Genomic DNA, 17,382 nt, shown 5'->3' with positions numbered 1-17,382 from the left:
GAAGAACCTGCAAAAGGACTGCAAGAAACCTGCAAACTGGTGAAAACACGGCATCTGACCAAGCTGCGGGTGGTCCAATGTCAGCTCGGCCCACTCACAACTCCGGATCGCCGGTCTTGAACACCTTTTCCAGTGCGAGGGGAGGCGCACACAGTGTATCCTGGGGCGCCTGTCAAATACTATGCATCTGCCGCAGCGCCCGTCCTCGAGAACACAAACAATCACCAACTGTTCCGTACCGGGGTGACCTCGCCGTCGTTCGTTCTTGAGAGACAAAAATTCGCGTCATCATCAGGGTCCTGAACGAACAAGAAGGTTGCCAAGGGGGCCCGTCCTGCTGGCATCCGATCTTGGCAAAGGCTTGTCTATTGTGGGGAACCGCCTTGGCAGCGACCGGGCGAGGAGTTCATGACTCGTGCAGGGGCGAGCGGGATCTCATCCTGGGCGGCGCTGTTGTTCAGTTTATGAGGGTTGCGGTTTTTCGAGACGCGGCAGTAACTCCCGTATATTGCCCGAGGTGCCGGCAAATCTGCGGCACTGTGATGGGATACAAAGGTGAGAGGATGGTGCGTCCGAAGCCTTACACGGTAGATGCACCTCGCTAGTCACGCAATGACTCGGGGTTGTCCGCCGGTCACAAACACAAGGGAGCAGTGGGGAGTCCAATTGCTCCTTCGTATGTACACATCCATTAGTTCACGGATTATATCTCGTCAACAGGAAAATGGGAGAGCACTCAACGGCCCGATCTTGGCGAGTCTGCGCGCTACATCATCATGATGATCCGGTCCTCAGATTCGCGATTGCGGAGGGTCACTCAGCCAGGCTGTGTTGTGTTGAGAGTTTGCCAGTGTTGAGTTATTGGTCGCCGGCACGCCTTCCGTTGTCTGCAAATAATTTTGTCGGCAATGCGAGCAATGGTAGCCGGACCTGAACATGACGGCAAAGGCGGGGCAACCCAACCATGGGGGGTGGGGGGGTGCCAGGAACATGCTCCAGTTTTTATTTTTTCGGGCCAAAATAACATTCAAGGTGGAAGTTATGGAGTGAGCATGATTTTTGAAGAAGAGCGTTCTTTCCGATAGTATCAGGGGCCTTCCTGATCATATTCAACTTAATATCATGTTTTCGCAGAACATCTGTTTTCCAGAAAAAGAGTATTATAGGCCCGGTAAAATACCGAAAGATATTACCGTACAATACCCTCCGTTACCCGCCTCCGTTTTCTACCGTTTCTTACTGTTTCTTACTGTCATTTCTATTTTCACTTTTTCACCGACGAATTTTTTTACTTGGAGGAATTAAAGAAACGGCACAATCAGGAATCGAACAGGGAGGTCACAGAGCAAAAGTGAATCAATTAACAACTAAGCTATCTGCACTAAAATCACGATAAAAGGGTGCGCCTCCCTTTTGTTGATATACCTCCAAACGGGAAGGTGGTCTATGCGCGCCGGCTCAGGAGGGTCCGTGCAGGTCTCTCGAAAACATGGCTGCAATATGAAAACAGAGCCGGAATATAGTATTTCGATCGAATATAGTTAGGTAGCCCTGTGAGAGCCTCCGAGCTGAATGGTATATATCAGCTCCAATTTCATTCTTCTGCCTGGAATTTGCAGTTGAAGTCATCCAATATTGGCCCTGGAACACGATACCTCCTTGGTTCTGGTCACTTTTACACATACCGGCCAAAACGGTATATTTCAGTGCGAACATGAAAACTGGAGCATGTTCCTGGCACCCCTCCCCCCTCCATGGAAATTTTGAAGTTGCCGTTTCGGCCCCACCGAACCCCTTCGCTCGGAGGAGCCATCGAGATTGCACCTCCTTGGCCTTGCGAGTCCAGTGTTTCATGTCCCCAGAACCGTCCATATTCCATTTCCGGACAGAATCCATGTCGATACATGATACAAGAACATACACTGTTATATACATAACTCACAATTGCGGAATACGGTGTTTTCTCTCGAAGACAAGAGTGGCAAGAATCGAATTATGCGTTTCTTCTGCACATCAGGGGCCGCATGAGCTCAGCCCAACATGGATCGCAGCTCGGGCACTCACTCAGCTCAGGAACGACCTACGCAGGAGGTTCCATGCCCGATGCAGCACACATTTCAAGTTCTCCATGACAGCGGCCTGAGATCTCCCGTCGGGCTCGTCCAGTAACCCGGTCGACCGAAACATTGATCTCAACGGAAGTTAGAATCCAAAAATCGTCCTCAGAAAAGCCTCTGTTCTCTCTTTGCAGTCCCAGCTAGTGAGGGAGGCCGTCTTATGGAAATGCGACGCCCCTCAGCGACCCATCTTCCGACGCCAAGCCATCTTCATGTGCCAGCCCAAAACTGGGGCGCTTCAGCACCTCACCTCGCCCACTAATAAATTGAACTAACTACCAACGCGACCGAGTTAGCCCGCCAGCCGCAGCTGGGAAACTTCAGGGGTTCGCGCAGTCATCTCGACCCAAGAAGTCGCATCCAACAATTGATTCCAGGTTATGCCACTCAGTTCTTCAAGATTTGGCGGCCCAACGTGCATTGCAAGCGCCAGCGCAGATCGCAAAAGACTCAATTTTGAATCATTTGCGGGGCGTTTCATGCGCGAGCCAATTCACAATGACGAGGCCAGAGATTATTCGCGCTGGTATGCTTGCCCATCAACCCCCCGGAAACCCCCCCCCCCCCTCCCCTTCATCTCGCCTGCCCCTGGACCGATGCGCGACGCCGTGGCCCTGTCCCTCGTGGCTTGTGACCCACGACCCACGCATTGGGTGTCCCTGCGCGGTTTCTGCCTTGCAATTGTGCCTCAGCCCGTGCCGTGCCGCGCCAGGCTTATCGAACTTTACCTGACACACCCTTTCTTACCTCACTGCTAGACACCATTGACCTCCAAGACCACGAGACACCCTCCGCGCAAAGGCACCACGGGCCGCCTCCTAACGGATCACTCGCTCCGCACCAAGCCGAGACCCTCCGAGAGATCGCGGCCGAAACCGCCGAGGAAAATCTCCGGAGCCCTGGTGTAGCGTGGAACCCCGACCCAGACGACGTTCAAATACACACCCTCGCTCTCGACCCGGCCGCCGGTGGCCAGCGAAACGTTAGCTTGGATACGATGCGCGCCGGCGCCCAAAAGGATGCGCTGGCAGTCGCCCAGAATGGCGGCCACGAGGTCGACGACGGCGATCTGGACGGCGACGCCGAGGTTGACATGGACGATGACATGATGGACAAGATCTCGAGCTCGCCTTCAATCGAAGACGGTGGGTTAATATTTGCTCTTCCGGCCCTCTCTCTAAGCGAAACCGAGTCTCTCCCAGCGTCGCGACGACAAAGTTGTGCCCCCGCGGATTCGCCGAATGTTAGCGACCAGAGGTCATCCTCCCCATACCTCGAGAGTCCTGACCACCTGCCACTGGGAGAAGACGGCAGAGAACTGCGCCAGCGCGCGGTTGTACAATCTCCTTTTGTTTCTCGCACATGTCGCCATCATCATCATGACAGTGGGTTCGTGCCGAGTGCCACGACCGAAGACCACGTGCCAAGCGAACTATGCCCTCTGCCGGATGACTCCGATTTCGACGACAGCTTGCTCTGGGCGGACGAAGAGGACGAGTGCGACTTCGAGTTGGAGGATTCGAACAATGGGGACGGATTAACAACCATACGCGAATCGAGAGGAGAGGGGGTGAATAATGAGAACAATGCAGCACAAGAGGACAATGCTACCCACGGCCTGACAGTACCTTACGAATCCGATGAAGAAGATGATGATGATGATGGCGACTTTTCCGGGCTTTCTGACCCCCGATTCATTGACTCCGGCTGGGGTGGCGAGTGCTTACAAGAGACAGAGGATATCGACTTCGACTTCGTCTACGCCCTTCACACGTTTGTGGCGACTGTTGAGGGACAGGCCAATGCCACAAAGGGGGACACTATGGTCCTTCTTGACGACAGCAACAGCTACTGGTGGCTGGTACGGGTCGTCAAAGATAGCAGCATCGGTAAACCGCCCCGAAGTCCGCCGTAGAGACAAAAGTTAATCGTAAATTCCCGACAGGTTATTTACCAGCAGAGCATATCGAGACGCCCACCGAACGGTTGGCTCGCCTGAACAAGCACCGAAACATTGATGTAAGCTGGGGGATGGTGGCGCTTTTTAGGGGGCTTGTATTGACGCGGTGTAGCTTTCTGCGTCCATGTTGGGAGACCAACAAGACAAGGCACGAAACCCTATCAGGTCCGCCATGAAGAGGAGGAAGAAGAACGTTCAGTTCGCCGCTCCCACTTATGTTGACTATTCCGATATCGATTACTCGACCGAGGAGGAAGACGCCGACGGTGAGCTTGCACAGCAACAGCAAGGGCAACAGTCACAGAAAGCCCAACAATCGACTGGCGACGGGGAAATGCATGACGAGACAGCCAAGGTGGAACCGTTGAAGCCGAGGTCACAAACGAAACAAGCCAAGGCCGATTCGAAGCGGCAGGAAGCCGACGACGACACCGACGCCAACACAACTGTGTCGCGGGCTGTTGAGGAGGCCGCCGACGTCAAGACAGACGGGCCGAAGAAGTCGAGCGACGGCACCGTGCGGGACTCATTCTTCAAAGATGATACCGTCGAGACCAAGAAGATCACGCTGACGCCGAACCTGCTGCGTGATGACAATGCTCCGCGGGCCTCGACCGAATCCAGGGAAGTGAAGCAACGTCCGAGCCTAGATAAGCTCGACAAGGACAGCATCTTCAGCAAGGACGACAAGAAAAAGAAGAAGGAGAAGGAGAAGGACAAGAAGCCTGGCGGTCTGCGGGGTTTCTTCTCCCGGAAGGATAAGAAATCGAAAGGAGAGGATGATGACGATTCGTTCGGCAAGCGGTCGATGGACGCAGACGCCCCGGAGAAGGACATCGAAGAAGAGGAATCGCAAGGATCGCCAGAGAAGGCCGGTCCCCAGAGGAACCCGAGCAAGCTCCAGAAACAGCCGAGGGGCGAACCGTCCCCCACCAGGAGATCCAACAGCGTCAGAGAGAACGGAGTGGATGTCAAGTCTTTCTTGTCAGAAGGGAGGGTTAACAACGTCGCGAATGTTCCCCCGGCGTCGATGCGCCTGGTCGAATCGAGCCCCAAGGCGTCTCCCCAAGGCAGCCCCCGAGATCAGAGACCAGAACGGGACGCGTCGCCCGTCAAGAGCTCCTTGTCAAAGGCGGCAAGACCAGAGCCTCGTCCGGTCAAATCCGCCATCGCCAAACCCCGTGCGGAGTTTGACGACTTGGACAGCGACGAGGACGTCGCACCCGAGCCAACACGGCAAGCACCGGTACCCGAGGAAACCACCCGGCAGGAACCCCGCGACGCGCAAGACAACGCCGCGGAAGCCAGCCAGCCAGCACCGGCGATCGTCCAGCCCACACCGATCGCGGCGCCGGCCGTCCAGATCCCAGCACGGACGGCGGCCGACGGGCTCTCGGACTCGCCCGTCCAGGTGTCGCCCATCACCAGCAGCAGCAACCCGCCGCCGCTGATGGTCGACAACGCCAGCCAGGAGGAGGACCGCGTCTCGCCCGTGTCGTCGCCGTCGCCCGAGCTGATCGAGCACGACGACGCCGCCGACATGGCCGGCAGCCACAAGATGGCGACGACGCCGTCGACGACGCGGTCCGAGTCGTGGGACGACGCCGGCCTGCGCGCCTTCTTCGATTCCGGCTCCGATATCCGGGACTTGCTGCTGGTGGTGTACGACAAGAACGATGTGGACGATGTCGGCCCCGATCACCCGGCTGCTGGGTCGTTGTTTAGGGAACAGAATGCCAAGCTGGCTGAGATCACCACGGTGAGTTGGGCTTTTTCGGAGCGTTCTTTGTGTGTGTGTGCTAGTTACTGATACTTGTGTGTGCTACAGCGACTCGATGACATGCTTGGGGACTGGTTGGCCCGTAAGCAGAGGCTCAGGGGTTCCGTCTGAGGTTCTATGATGCAGTAATAGCGGTGGAGGACCGCGACGCACCCGGATTATTCTACTCTCCCCCCCTGCGATGAGCACGACTGGCCTTTTTGGGTGGTTGGTGCTCGCGCATCATGACTTCACGCACGCCTTTTTTGCTTTCACACTGTTCAAATTTTACCATTTTCTTCTTATTCCCCCGGGTATTCTTAGGGTTTGGGCTGTTTTTTGGGTCGGCGGTGCTCTAGGTTCTACGACACATCATTCCCCTATAGCGTACGAGAGCGTGGCCGACCGGGAGCGGGGTTTGGTTAAGCGGTTGTTGTAGACGCGGGACTGGATTTCAAGGATGGAACTCGGGACCAACACTGGCACGGTGGGCAGGTGATGGGATTTTCCTCTCTCGGTGTCCTTTATACTACCCATTACGATGATACGATACCCTTACCACAAAACATATGTTTATTCTTGCTGCTCGAATACTGTTGGAGAGTTGATGTTAGAAGTGTCGAGGCGACTCCCGCAACAGGGACGGACGACCAAGCGGAGCTACAATGATAATCACCGAGGAGGGTTCAATGAAGCGAATTTGCACATGAACTAATCCATATATGTAAACAGCACCAGCCCCGTCTCCAAGCCCACCACCCTCCCTTATCCCCCCAGCCTCACAATTTACGCTAAACACCAGTCAGTCAGCATCCCACGCTACCAATCCACAGACAGCAAGCAGCAAGCAAGCATTAGAGCAACAACTCACCAGGCCCAGCAACAGCAGTGGTGATGGTACCGTCCTCGACGTAGACGCCCGAGAAGTAAAAGTCCTCGTTGGCGTCGGCGTAGCCGGAGCGCGGCAGCTCCAGCACGCCCAGGTGCCAGTCGGCGCCGTTGGACGACGTCGACACCGACACGGGCGCCACCACCTGCGCGAGCGGCGCCGCGCCCTCCGAGTGCCAGAAGCCGACCTTGTTGGCGCTGAAGTCCTGTTTTTTTGTGCATGGTGGTCAGTTTCACTTGTATGCCGACTGAGACTGAGAAAGATACTGGGCGGGGGGGTGACAGTGGGGACTGACGATCTCGTAGGCAATGTTGTGCCACACGCCGGCCTTCCACTCGGTCTTCCAGCGGCTCTGCTGGTTGGTCATCCACTGCAGGTTGGGGTTGCTAGCCCCCTGCTCGCCGCTGATCCAGCCGTACTTCATCTCGGTGAAGTGGCTCTCGAAGAAGCAGATCTGGTGCTCGCGGTTGACGCTGGGCGCGTTGGTGTCCTTGCGCATCATGCTGAAGTGGTAGTAGACCTTGCCGCGGTTGATGGCCGCCTTGGTCTGCGGGATCAGCTCGGTGCGCCGCATGTTCTGCCCGTTCCAGAAGGCCGTGCTGTCGAGCGTGAACTTGGCCCCCTGCGTCGAGCCCGTGTCCGCCGGGTTCTTGTAGTCGGGCGAGAGGTTGATGTACTTCTCCACCGTGCCGGACCCGTGGATGTAGTACTGGTACGGCCCGACCTGGTTGCCCCAGGACCATTTGTTGAGGTCCGCGGAGCTGGTGAACTCGTTGAACCGGCCGTCCCAGAGGACGGCGCCGTCGACCGACGCCACGAGGGCCGCAAGGATGGAGGCCGCTTTCATTGTGAGGTTATAGGGGGTATGTACAAAGAGGGAACTTCAGGGGGTAACAGCTGGCGACGAGATAGTAGACTCTAGGATAAGACCACGTTAGGAGCCAGGTTGCGAAATTCCGGGTTCATTGACCGGAGATCTTATACTAACTTGTTCACGCTCTCATATCATCGTCAATAGTTGTCCGAAAACCGCTCGGGACGACAATGAGCGAGTCCCCGAATCACCGGCATATTGGGCCTTGCTGCACGGTAATTAGTACCGCCATATAACAGAGGCATTGCGGTCCGTTATTAGATATCCTTTTTGTCTAATATGCGGATGGGAACCTCCGCGGTTTTTAGACTCGGCTGGGTTCATTAACGATGTCGAGGTCCGTAGAGTTTAGCCGGTAGCAGTCAGCGGTTTTCGTCATTGAGCACCCCACAGCGGGCTGTATACAGATGAAGTCGAGGAGACAAGCAGGCCGAGGCCGTTCCACGAATGGGGAAAAATGTCCTTCGGAATATAAGCTGAGAATAGTAGTGTATCTCACTTCCGAGATATCTATATCGCGCGACCCCTCTCGGCGGGACCAGATGGTACCCTGAACCGGGTTCGCTCAATGGGATCGACGCCCAATGGGATGTCAAACAAATATAATTGCGATACGATCCGATGTAAAACCTAGCCATAATGGTGACATGCATGGCAGTACCACCTTAAAGCTGCATTCAACTCCCCCCAAGCCCCGATCCAGTCTAAAAGAACGAACCGACATTTCTCTCCCAGGCAGGAGAGAAGCTCCTGTCCTCACACTCAATTCAGGACGGGTGATTAACACAATGACCACCACCAGCCTACCCCACAACCACCAACAACTCCTCAATACTCAACGCCCCCAAAGCTCTTATTCCTCACCAACGCCGCCCTCTCCAAGCTCGCCCGCGGCAGCTGCTCAAAGGAGCGCGACCTCCTGTGCGACGTACCCGGCCTGCTACCAACACCCCCATCCTCAACCGCACTCATGGCATCGGCGGGAGTCCCCAGGTCGTCCCGGATGCGATGAATGAAGAAGACGGAGATGAGCACGGTGATGCCGCCGAGGGCCAAGACGACGGCGATGCTGTGGTCGCCGGGGACGCCGCGGGGTTTCTGGAAGACGCGGAAGATGACGCTGCTCACGACGGTGGCGATGATCTGGGGCGCGGCGATGGCCATGTTGTGGATGCCGAGGATGACGCCGGCCTGGTCGTCGGCGTCTCCCTCCGCGTCGTCGTCGAGGGCCCGCTCGCGGTTGTTCTCGTCCGACGAGTACCCGTCGAGGGAGGCCACGCCGCCGGTGCCGCTGGAGGAGGGGTTGCGCTGCGCGTACTGGGAGCGGCGGATCTCGTCGCGGCGCGAGATCTCGGCGCTGATGATGGCCCAGGGCGCCCAGAGCGTCAGCGCCCATGTGATACCGACGAGACCGATCAGGATAGTGGCGGCGGTCACTGTGCGCACGAAGACGGTGCAGAGCATGCTGCCGGTGAAGAGGATCTGAGCGAACATCCAGGCGCGGCGGAGGGTAAAGCCCGGGATAACCAAGTAGTCGAGCCAGGGCTTTTTCTCCTCGCCGTAGTTTTTGAGGGAGCCGTTTGCTTCTCCAGAACCATTGGCTGCCATGCTAGGCAAGGTCTCGTAGGTAGGTTCGACGAAAAAGGGGAGGAAGACGTTGGTCGCCAGACCCATGATGGCAAAAATGAGCAGGGCAAAAGTGCCTTCCCGGGTGGCGTTCTCGTAGAGTTTGTCGAGTTCCGCTGGGGTCATGTTGGGGTTCTGCTCAAGAAAGGGCTCCGCGTAGATCTCTGCAATGTACTCGGACGTGTAGAAGAGCATGGGAAAGAAGCCAATCCAAGCGCAAAACTGCACTTGGCAGACTCGCTTGGTCTGGGGCGGGAGCCGCTTGATGGAAGTGAAGATTTTGCGGAAGAAGGCCATAACGCCAGCCTTGTCTTTTATCGGAGGGCCCTCGAGGCGCGGGTCTCTTTCGTGGATCAAGAGGCAGCTCAAGGCGATGGTTGCGCTAAGGGCGATACTGGCGATGGCGCATAGATCCTTGAACTGGGTATCGCCGAAGAACCAGAAAACAGAGGGCAGATTCAGATAGCCAGCGAGGTAACCAACGATGTTGCCGATACCAAGGAAACGACTGGCCATGGCATTGGCGCTCTCTTTGGGGTGGTTAGCGTTTTGTTGAACGTTGTCACTTGGTAAGGGGCGCCTGACCTTGCTGGTGCGTGGGTGCGCAGTCCACAATAAAAGCACGAATTGAAGCTTGCACTGTTGGGATATCAGCAACTAAGGCCCTCCGCGAGATGTAGATGTATTGGAGCTTTACCGGTGTTGATAGCGAAGTCGAGGACATAGACCCACAGTACTGCAACGACTATGGTCGAGTACTTGACACCATTCGAATCCGGTGCGGCCCCAAATAGTCCGAGAAAGCCACCGACAATCTCCCTAGTCCAGGCGAGGGACATCAGCGAGACCACCGTGGCGACGGTGCCTCCGATCATGAACGGCTTGCGCTTCCCCCAGGGAATGCGGCAGTTGTCGCTCAGCATGCCCACGTACGGCTGCACCAGGGTCCCTGACAGAGGCCCAGCAATCCAAACGAGGGCCATGAGGGACTTGGTGATGCCCAGCGACAGCAGGTACGGCGAGCCATTGGACATCTCGACCGACCATGCAATCTGCAGACCGCCGATACTGATGGTCAGGAGGATGAGGTACCATATGCTCTTGGTCTTTTGGTGTTCGTCAAGGCCCCTAGTCGGGGGTTGACCGTCCATCAAGCCGTCATCCTCGCCCGAGCCGGAGCTTGGGGAGAGCAGCGGTGACTGCTCATTGAGGGGTTCTGCGTTGTTGTTCTCCTGTACATGATTAGGACTGCTCGAAACTTGTTCAGTATCCTTATTCGTCGTGTTCGGCGGCGCTGAGTGCTCGTTAGGCGGGCGGGCCGTATCTGGAGATTCGGCTAACGACGACGTCATGCGAGGCAGAAAAGGTATGGGCGCGGCCGTTATTGATCTCGACGTTACTCATCCGACAGCCGAATAGGGACGGGCCGGTGCGGTTCAACCTTTTTATTGTAAGGCGACAGGTCAGACGAAGATCGTAGCTTTAGAGGGACTCGGACGCGGATCGTGACGGAGTCTATATGGGCCTGGGCTCGGCGCTTAACTCGGAGCGGCCGGTGCTTTCGGGAGAGAGACTCGAAAGGAGGAGGAATGCTGATTCGGTGGTTGAGGTTTGATTGTTGAATCTTGGTTTATTATTTGATGATGTTGTTGGTGGTGGGCATCGGATGGTCAAGCCAGAAGATGCCACGATACCGTCGTCATTCGGCTAGAGCAATTTGGGAGGACAAAAGAGACAAAATCTTTAAATATCTACACAGGATCTCGACTCAGTACCTCGGCAAGTGTCGTTCTCCCAGGGATGTCGAGAAAGGACGGAGCCTGATGGCAGGGCGATGCTTGGGAGAGGGCGAGCGAGAGACGTCACGCGGCACGGGTCTGGAACATGGGCTTGCAGGGGACCGAATCGGGAAATGGAGGGCGGGCCACAGCGGTTGGGTGTGGATTGTTGCGGCTTGCAGGGGTGAAGGATGGGGCACTGGGTTCTCCGGATTCCACCTGACGCCTGCTGCCAGTGGCTGTCTGACGCAGGGCTGAAAACGTTGATCTTTCCCACGGGACGCATTGTGCCGGGACGACGGGAAGAACGAGGCACTCCTTTGGAGGGGTGAATCCCGAGGTACTCCATATTCGTGCTCATGACAGCCAGCTGACATCTCCCCAAAAGGTTGTACCTGCTGACTGCTCAGTTGGTCCCAAGACGAGAGATGCTTTCGAACTGGTCCGGCCATGGAAGATATTGTTTCAGAATAACCTCAACTTGGGAAGGGCGGTTTGGCGCAGCTGTGAACGTGCAATGTAGACATCGCGGTAACCTCTTCGGCCATTAATGAAAACCTAGTCAGCTTTGTGCTTGAACGTCACCGTCAGGTTTGGGTTTGGGCTGAGAGAGGTCGCAGGTGCAGGTGCAGCCCACCTTCTGTAACCTGGTATTCAGCCCCCCGTCTGGCCTAGCGGCGCCCCCTCGATTGGCCGATCCCTCCGTTTGTGGGGTGAGCGTCTTGCATGTGGGAAAATCAAAGCCAAGCCAAGGAAAGCTGGCGATTTCATCCCAATTCTCCGTACTGAGACCCTTGCGCCGTGTCAAATCAATCGCGTTTGTAGGGTTGCGCTTTTACGTTATCGATTCCATACCCTCCCGGCCCCCATCCGACTATCCCTAGTAGCCCGCCCATCGTGAAAGCGGCTCAAAGCAGGCAGTTTTGCAAATCGAAGATCTCTGAATCTCGGCTGCCGCTCCGGCGCGTTGTGCGTGCGCGACGGGCTAAGCACGCTCCGCCATCTCCACCACCATGGAGGCGCTTTCGCAAACCGTCGCCAGCACCCTCATCGGGCTTGCCAGTACGCCATTATCATAGATAACTATGTGTATCTCACAGGGCGGACCAGTACTGACAAGAATGTTATAGGGAGGGACGAAGAAGACCCCGCCGGTATGCCATCGACAATGCGCCCTCGATCGAGCCCATATTCACAAGCAAGCAAACAAGCATAGCATCACGCTAACACACTACTGCAGGCGACGACGCCCCGAAGCAGGAGAACAACGCATCATGGGCCATCTTCATCTTGATCATGCTGCTCATCGTGGCCTTCTGCACCAGCTACACCATGCAGCAGAGGAAGATCACAGCCATACACGAAACCGTCGTCTCCATCTTTGGCGGCATGACCGTTGGCTTGATCCTGCGTGTCTCGGGCTTCGACTCCATCCGTGATCTCGTCAACTTCAACTACCAGTACTTCTTCAACCTGCTCCTTCCGCCCATCATCCTCTCGTCTGGCTACGAGCTCCATCAAGCCAATTTCTTCCGGAACATCGGCACCATCCTGACCTTTGCCTTTGCCGGAACATTCATCTCTGCCGTTGTCATTGGCGCGCTCCTGTGGCTGTACACGTCCATCTCGCTCGAAGGTCTGGATGTGTCGTGGGTCGATGCCATCTCGGTTGGCGCAACCCTGTCGGCAACTGACCCCGTCACCATCCTGGCTATCTTCAATACCTTCAAGGTCGACCCGAAGCTGTACACCATCATTTTTGGCGAGTCCATCTTGAACGATGCCGTCGCCATTGTCATTTTCGAGTCGGCTCAGAGCGCAGGCACCAAAGGTGGGGGAATCGGCATCTGGAGCGTCCTCCACGGCATCTGGTACTTCTTGTCCGAATTCTTTGGCAGTTTGGCCATCGGCGCCCTCATAGGCGTCCTGACGGCACTCGGGTTGAAATATACCTATGTCCGGCGGTACCCACACATCGAGAGCTCGCTCGTGGTGCTGATCGCATACGCAACGTACTTTTTTGCTCAAGCCATTGGCATGTCCGGTACGTGCTCGGAGAAACGTCCTGTCCGCTCTGTACACGCGCTGACCCTTTACAGGTATCGTCGCCTTGCTCTTCTGCGGGATTACGCTCAAACACTACGCCTACTTCAATATGTCCCGCCGCACCCAACTTACCACCAAGTACTTCTTCCAAGTCACTGCCCAGCTCTCCGAAAACTTCATCTTCATCTACCTCGGCTTGGCCCTCTTTACCGAGAAGAATCTTGTCTACCAGCCCCTCCTGATCATCGTCACCGTCCTCTCCGTCTGCGCCGCACGCTGGCTCGCCGTCTTTCCCCTCTCGAAGGCCATCAACTGGTTCATCCGCTACCGCGCCCGCCGCCAGGGCCGCGAGGTTGCCGATGAGCTGCCCTACAGCTACCAGGCTATGCTCTTCTGGGCCGGACTGCGCGGTGCCGTCGGTGTCGCCCTGTCGGCGCTCTTCACCGCCAAGGAGACCCAGGCCTTGCAGGCCACCGTGCTGGTTGTCGTGGTCCTGACCGTCATCATCTTTGGCGGCACAACCGCCCGCATGCTCGAAATCCTCGGAATCCGCACCGGCGTGACCGAGGAGATGGACTCGGACGACGAGTTCGACATCGAGGCCGTCGGCGGTGGCCTATACAAGCGCGCCGACACCGCCATCGGGTTCAACCCCCGCTCTCGCAACCGCGGGTCGGTGGTGCCGCTAGGCAACGTCGGCAACAGCTCCAACAGCCCCAGCGGGAGTAGGGAGCAGAACGGCGGGTGGGCATCGGGCCACAGGTCGCCTAACACGGCGCCGCTCGTGCGCCAGGGCAGCAGCAGCCGGAGCCGGAACAAGAAGGCGAGCGGCAACCTGGACGACTACGAGCGGTCTGAGCTACTTGGCACGGCCTCCTCCGGGCGGGATACCGACTCGGAGTTTGGCAGCGACATCGATATCTCGGACCTGCCGCCGGCGGCGCCCGTGTCGAGGAGCCGGTCCCCGATGCTCACTCCTGGCGGTGGTGGTGGTGCCGGTACGGAGGGTGGCGCTGGTCCGAGCAGGCAGGCTGTGCCAGGGGAGGGAGGGAGCGGCGCTGGTACGCAGCAGCCGCTGACGGCTACGGCTGCGATTCGCCAGCTATTCAGCACTGAGGATCCGTCGGCGCTGTTTCGGCAGCTGGATGAGGATTATATCAAGCCGCATTTGTTGTTGGATGGGGGTAATGCCAGGAATGGGGGGAGTGGGCCGCACTGAGCGGGGTTTGTTGGCGTCGGGTTTGCGTCGGATTTGCGTCTGTCTGTCTGTCTGTACTGGTAGCTATCTGGCTGTTTGAACGTTGTACTACTACTACCACTACTAGTACATCCATGGGTCACTGGGGATGGAGGGGCATCATCATCATCAACCGGCGTTTGGGTGTCGGGTAGACATCGCCTTGGCTGGGCTTGGACGTGTGTGTACGTACGCTGGATCAGCCAGCCGGTGGGGGATGGGGTTGTGATTGCGTCTATTCTGGGATAGCCCCTGGGCAGGTGAACGAGGCACTTCGGCACTTAGACAATCAAGCCTCCTTCTTCTTCGTTGGGACCAAACATGTCCAGAAATCCCCAATAGATACTGTCAATTCGACTCACTATTCGGGTCTAGCCTCCGCGGGACCTCAACTCGTTTAAAACCTGCCAGGGTTCGGCGTCTCTCAGGTCGTGGATTTTGAAGTCATCTGGGGGCGGCACCGTGCCCGTAGCGTGCCTGCGTAAAACCTGTAGCCGTGCTTCGACGTGTGGGAGATCCGGGTTTAGCGCTAGACAAAGTCTGAAGCAGCTTATGGTCTGGCAGGTTTCTAGGTAGCCATCACACTAGTTGTGCGGTGTCAGCGGAATATCGCTAAGCAAACGAAAATTAGCAAAGATAGTAATTGTTCGGACCGTACCAATACCCCCAAGTTATACCAGCACAAATATTCGTACTGGGAGGGGTTTAGGGTTAACGCGTGAAAGAAGGCACTGATCGCGAGGCGAGGTTGGTGGTGGGAAAGTATGACCCCAGTTGTGATGACGAAGGCGGAAACGGACGGAGCCTGGTAGATCGCACGTCCCAAGGCGTTCCTTGCTTCGGTAATATTCCCCTGACGTATGTACGCCTTTGCTAAAAAATACCAATACTCGGCAATGCCGGGCTCTGGCAGCCTCAACGTTAACTTGGTTACTTTCGGCATCGGAGAGGCTGCTGTTTGAGGCACTGCCTACGTACCTACGCATATTGCAACCCCGAAACAGGTCTCTGCTGTTTCGAGGTATGCGGCAATCCCCTCGTCGGTAAGCGGCTTGCCCTCCTCTACAGCTCGCAGACATTCAACACCGATGTAAACAGCGGCTATCATGTCTGTTTCGTCCTCTTTAAATCTATGAATAGCGTCGTCGAGGCTTTGAAGTGGCTCCGCAACCTCCTGGAATTGGACGCGGCGATATGGCTGATCTTCTCCGTCTGCCAGTTGCATCGGTAGTGGACCAGGTCCGGGAGAGGTTGGCAGGATGTCTGGCGGTGCTTCCGGGAGTCGATCCGAAGCACTTTGTATCATATTGATAAAACCACGAGCTCGTCTCCTTATTCTCGCCTGGCGTCCACATGTCGAACTAGAGAGTGAGTGGTAAGTACCATTTTCCTTTTTGTCAAGCCACCGCGCACCGACGGTATCGTTGCTGCTGAGGTCACTTACCATCTCTTTCCGCTAGTGGATGTTGACCTGGGAATACCAGCACACCCTAGAAAAGGACATCTGTTTCTCGACTTCGAGCGAGCTCGGGGGATAACCATGGCTTGCTCGATATGCATATCCTTCTTCAGAACGTAGCTCCAATTGTCTGAAGTGAGGGTCAGGTTGCGCATCTTTGCCAACGTAATCACAAACTGGCCGCTCGCGACTTGGTCCAGGCCCGGTTTGCCAGCAAACACCACATGCCGAAGTAGGTCGCAGAATGACTTCTTACGTCAGTACAGTGAACGGGCAAACAAGCAGTGGAAGCTCACCTCCCAGCTTCCGCAGGCTTGCAAGGGCAAGCCCCACGTCTCCCCGAGCGCATCATCTAGGCGGATGATATCGACTCCTAGGTTGCGCGGCATGGCCTCGATGGTTTGTATAACACGCTTCAGTTGGCCGGCGATACGAAGCAGCAGACGCCTAAAGGAGTCAGCCAAAGTAAGTCCTGGATGGCAATAGACACTCACGTATTCCGCCCAATCTCTGCCAGCATCTCTTTCGAGCATGTCGCCAAACTAAACAGGTGAGTATGCCAATAACAACTACAGCCGCGCAAGAACAAAAAGCACTCACAAGACAAACATCTCCCTAATGTCATTCACCAGCACACCCACCCTCTTCACCATACGGCCCATAGCAACCGCCTGCCGCTGCGTCGCCGTCCACATCGTCCCCGCCGTCCGGGATAGCGCCTCCATATGCTGCGTTACAGCGTCCAGCCCGGTCCGGAGCGCGCGGCTCTCGGCCGACTGCGCTGCTGCATGGGCCGCCATGCCCGTCTGGAGGTCGGCGATCGCGCCGGGCGTGCCCGCCACGATGCTGAGGATAGAGGATGTCTGCCGCATTAGCGCGTCCGAGTGCTTCTCGATGAGGGCGCTTTGGGTACGCTCGGCCCCGCTGGCTTCCGCGGAGAGGCGCTTGATTTGGTTTCTAATGTGGTGTTAGGGGTTAGTTACCCGTATCGTTGGTAGACTTGGTTGAGCGTCGTACAGTTGCTGGGCGCTCAACAATATGTTGATGGCGACCATCTCAGCCAAGACCACCCGCCTCAGCTCGTCGACGTCCTTACGTGCGATCAGCGACTAGTGGAGACGGGTTCCAATGTTTACCAGGCTCTTCGACGTGCGAAAATAGCCCAGGCTGCTCTCCTTGGTTCGCATCTTGTCGGCCATGGCCTGGAGCGGTTGGAGGCAATGCATGGCGATGGCGGCGACCTTGTCGAGCATCTGGCGCTCCTCATCGCTGTCGGCCCGCAGCTGTAAGGCATGGCGCAAGGCACTGCGGAGGAGGTCTAGCTCTGCACGCAGGTTCTGGAAGTGCGCCGGGGCGTCGTGGTAGTTGCGTAGCTCGATAACTACGCGTTCGAAGAGGCCGAGGATGGCGATGATTTCGCCGGCAGAGGTCATCTTGTTGGCAGTACAAGGGACCGAAGCCTCTCTGGCTTTGAACTGTGGAAAGTTGTTGAGTCGGAGAAGAAACGAAGCTGCTAGAAATAAGACTGGCCAGGCTCTCATGCATATGGGCGCTTTCAGCCTTGAGGCTGTGCTGCTCGCGCAGCTCGTCCGCAGTCTGCCAATCCAAACTAGAGAATCCACGAGAGCCAATCAGTT

General features: G+C 56.6%; 6 protein-coding genes across 6 annotated transcripts; 2 read left to right on the top strand and 4 right to left on the bottom strand.

Moving 5' to 3' along the window:
* Positions 1-2,615: 2,615 nt before the first annotated feature.
* Positions 2,616-5,968, top strand: B0H64DRAFT_323877 (uncharacterized protein; the record flags this gene model as incomplete). Its single annotated transcript, XM_062800633.1, has 5 exons — positions 2,616-2,643; positions 2,876-3,978; positions 4,190-5,488; positions 5,555-5,836; positions 5,906-5,968. The coding sequence occupies 5 exons, from the start codon at positions 2,616-2,618 to the stop codon at positions 5,966-5,968; spliced, it is 2,775 nt and encodes a 924-aa protein (XP_062659351.1).
* Positions 5,969-6,690: 722 nt separating this feature from the next.
* Positions 6,691-7,572, bottom strand: B0H64DRAFT_442200 (uncharacterized protein; the record flags this gene model as incomplete). Its single annotated transcript, XM_062806622.1, has 2 exons — positions 6,691-6,930; positions 7,021-7,572. 2 exons carry the CDS (start codon positions 7,570-7,572, stop codon positions 6,691-6,693), a joined length of 792 nt encoding a protein of 263 aa, XP_062659350.1.
* A 767-nt stretch (positions 7,573-8,339) lies between these two features.
* B0H64DRAFT_156091 (major facilitator superfamily domain-containing protein) lies at positions 8,340-10,785 on the bottom strand. Its single transcript, XM_062798516.1, has 3 exons — positions 9,923-10,785; positions 9,811-9,864; positions 8,340-9,755 (listed from the first exon to the last, which is right to left on the bottom strand). Exons 1-3 carry the CDS (start codon positions 10,575-10,577, stop codon positions 8,428-8,430), a joined length of 2,037 nt encoding a protein of 678 aa, XP_062659349.1. The 5' UTR covers positions 10,578-10,785; the 3' UTR covers positions 8,340-8,427.
* Positions 10,786-12,239: 1,454 nt separating this feature from the next.
* B0H64DRAFT_359824 (Sodium/hydrogen exchanger family-domain-containing protein) lies at positions 12,240-14,268 on the top strand (the record flags this gene model as incomplete). The annotated part of the gene is made up of 2 exons (XM_062801688.1): positions 12,240-13,047; positions 13,103-14,268. The coding sequence occupies exons 1-2, from the start codon at positions 12,300-12,302 to the stop codon at positions 14,266-14,268; spliced, it is 1,914 nt and encodes a 637-aa protein (XP_062659348.1). The 5' UTR covers positions 12,240-12,299.
* Positions 14,269-15,256: 988 nt separating this feature from the next.
* On the bottom strand, positions 15,257-16,470 carry B0H64DRAFT_322065 (uncharacterized protein; the record flags this gene model as incomplete). Its single annotated transcript, XM_062800545.1, has 5 exons — positions 15,257-15,647; positions 15,731-15,993; positions 16,042-16,192; positions 16,240-16,287; positions 16,346-16,470. 5 exons carry the CDS (start codon positions 16,468-16,470, stop codon positions 15,257-15,259), a joined length of 978 nt encoding a protein of 325 aa, XP_062659347.1.
* Positions 16,471-16,626: 156 nt separating this feature from the next.
* On the bottom strand, positions 16,627-17,258 carry B0H64DRAFT_156060 (uncharacterized protein). Its single transcript, XM_062798515.1, has 2 exons — positions 16,763-17,258; positions 16,627-16,702 (listed from the first exon to the last, which is right to left on the bottom strand). Exon 1 carries the CDS (start codon positions 17,176-17,178, stop codon positions 16,855-16,857), a length of 324 nt encoding a protein of 107 aa, XP_062659346.1. The 5' UTR covers positions 17,179-17,258; the 3' UTR covers positions 16,627-16,702; positions 16,763-16,854.
* Positions 17,259-17,382: the final 124 nt, after the last annotated feature.

The sequence above is a fragment of the Chaetomium fimeti genome, assembly GCF_033439085.1.
Source record: "Chaetomium fimeti strain CBS 168.71 chromosome Unknown B0H64scaffold_4, whole genome shotgun sequence".
Classification (NCBI taxonomy): domain Eukaryota; kingdom Fungi; phylum Ascomycota; class Sordariomycetes; order Sordariales; family Chaetomiaceae; genus Chaetomium; species Chaetomium fimeti.
This window is presented reverse-complemented; position numbering and strand designations above follow the sequence as displayed.

Coding starts and splice junctions, on each gene's coding strand:
- B0H64DRAFT_156060 (XM_062798515.1), bottom strand. CDS start 17,178: ATGACCTCTGCCGGCGAAATCATCGCCATCCTCGGCCTCTTCGAACGC.
- B0H64DRAFT_156091 (XM_062798516.1), bottom strand. CDS start 10,577: ATGACGTCGTCGTTAGCCGAATCTCCAGATACGGCCCGCCCGCCTAAC. Junction 9,865..9,922: donor CGACTTCGCTATCAACACCG/GTAAAGCTCCAA, acceptor ATATCCCAACAG/TGCAAGCTTCAATTCGTGCT. Junction 9,756..9,810: donor CGCACCCACGCACCAGCAAG/GTCAGGCGCCCC, acceptor ACCACCCCAAAG/AGAGCGCCAATGCCATGGCC.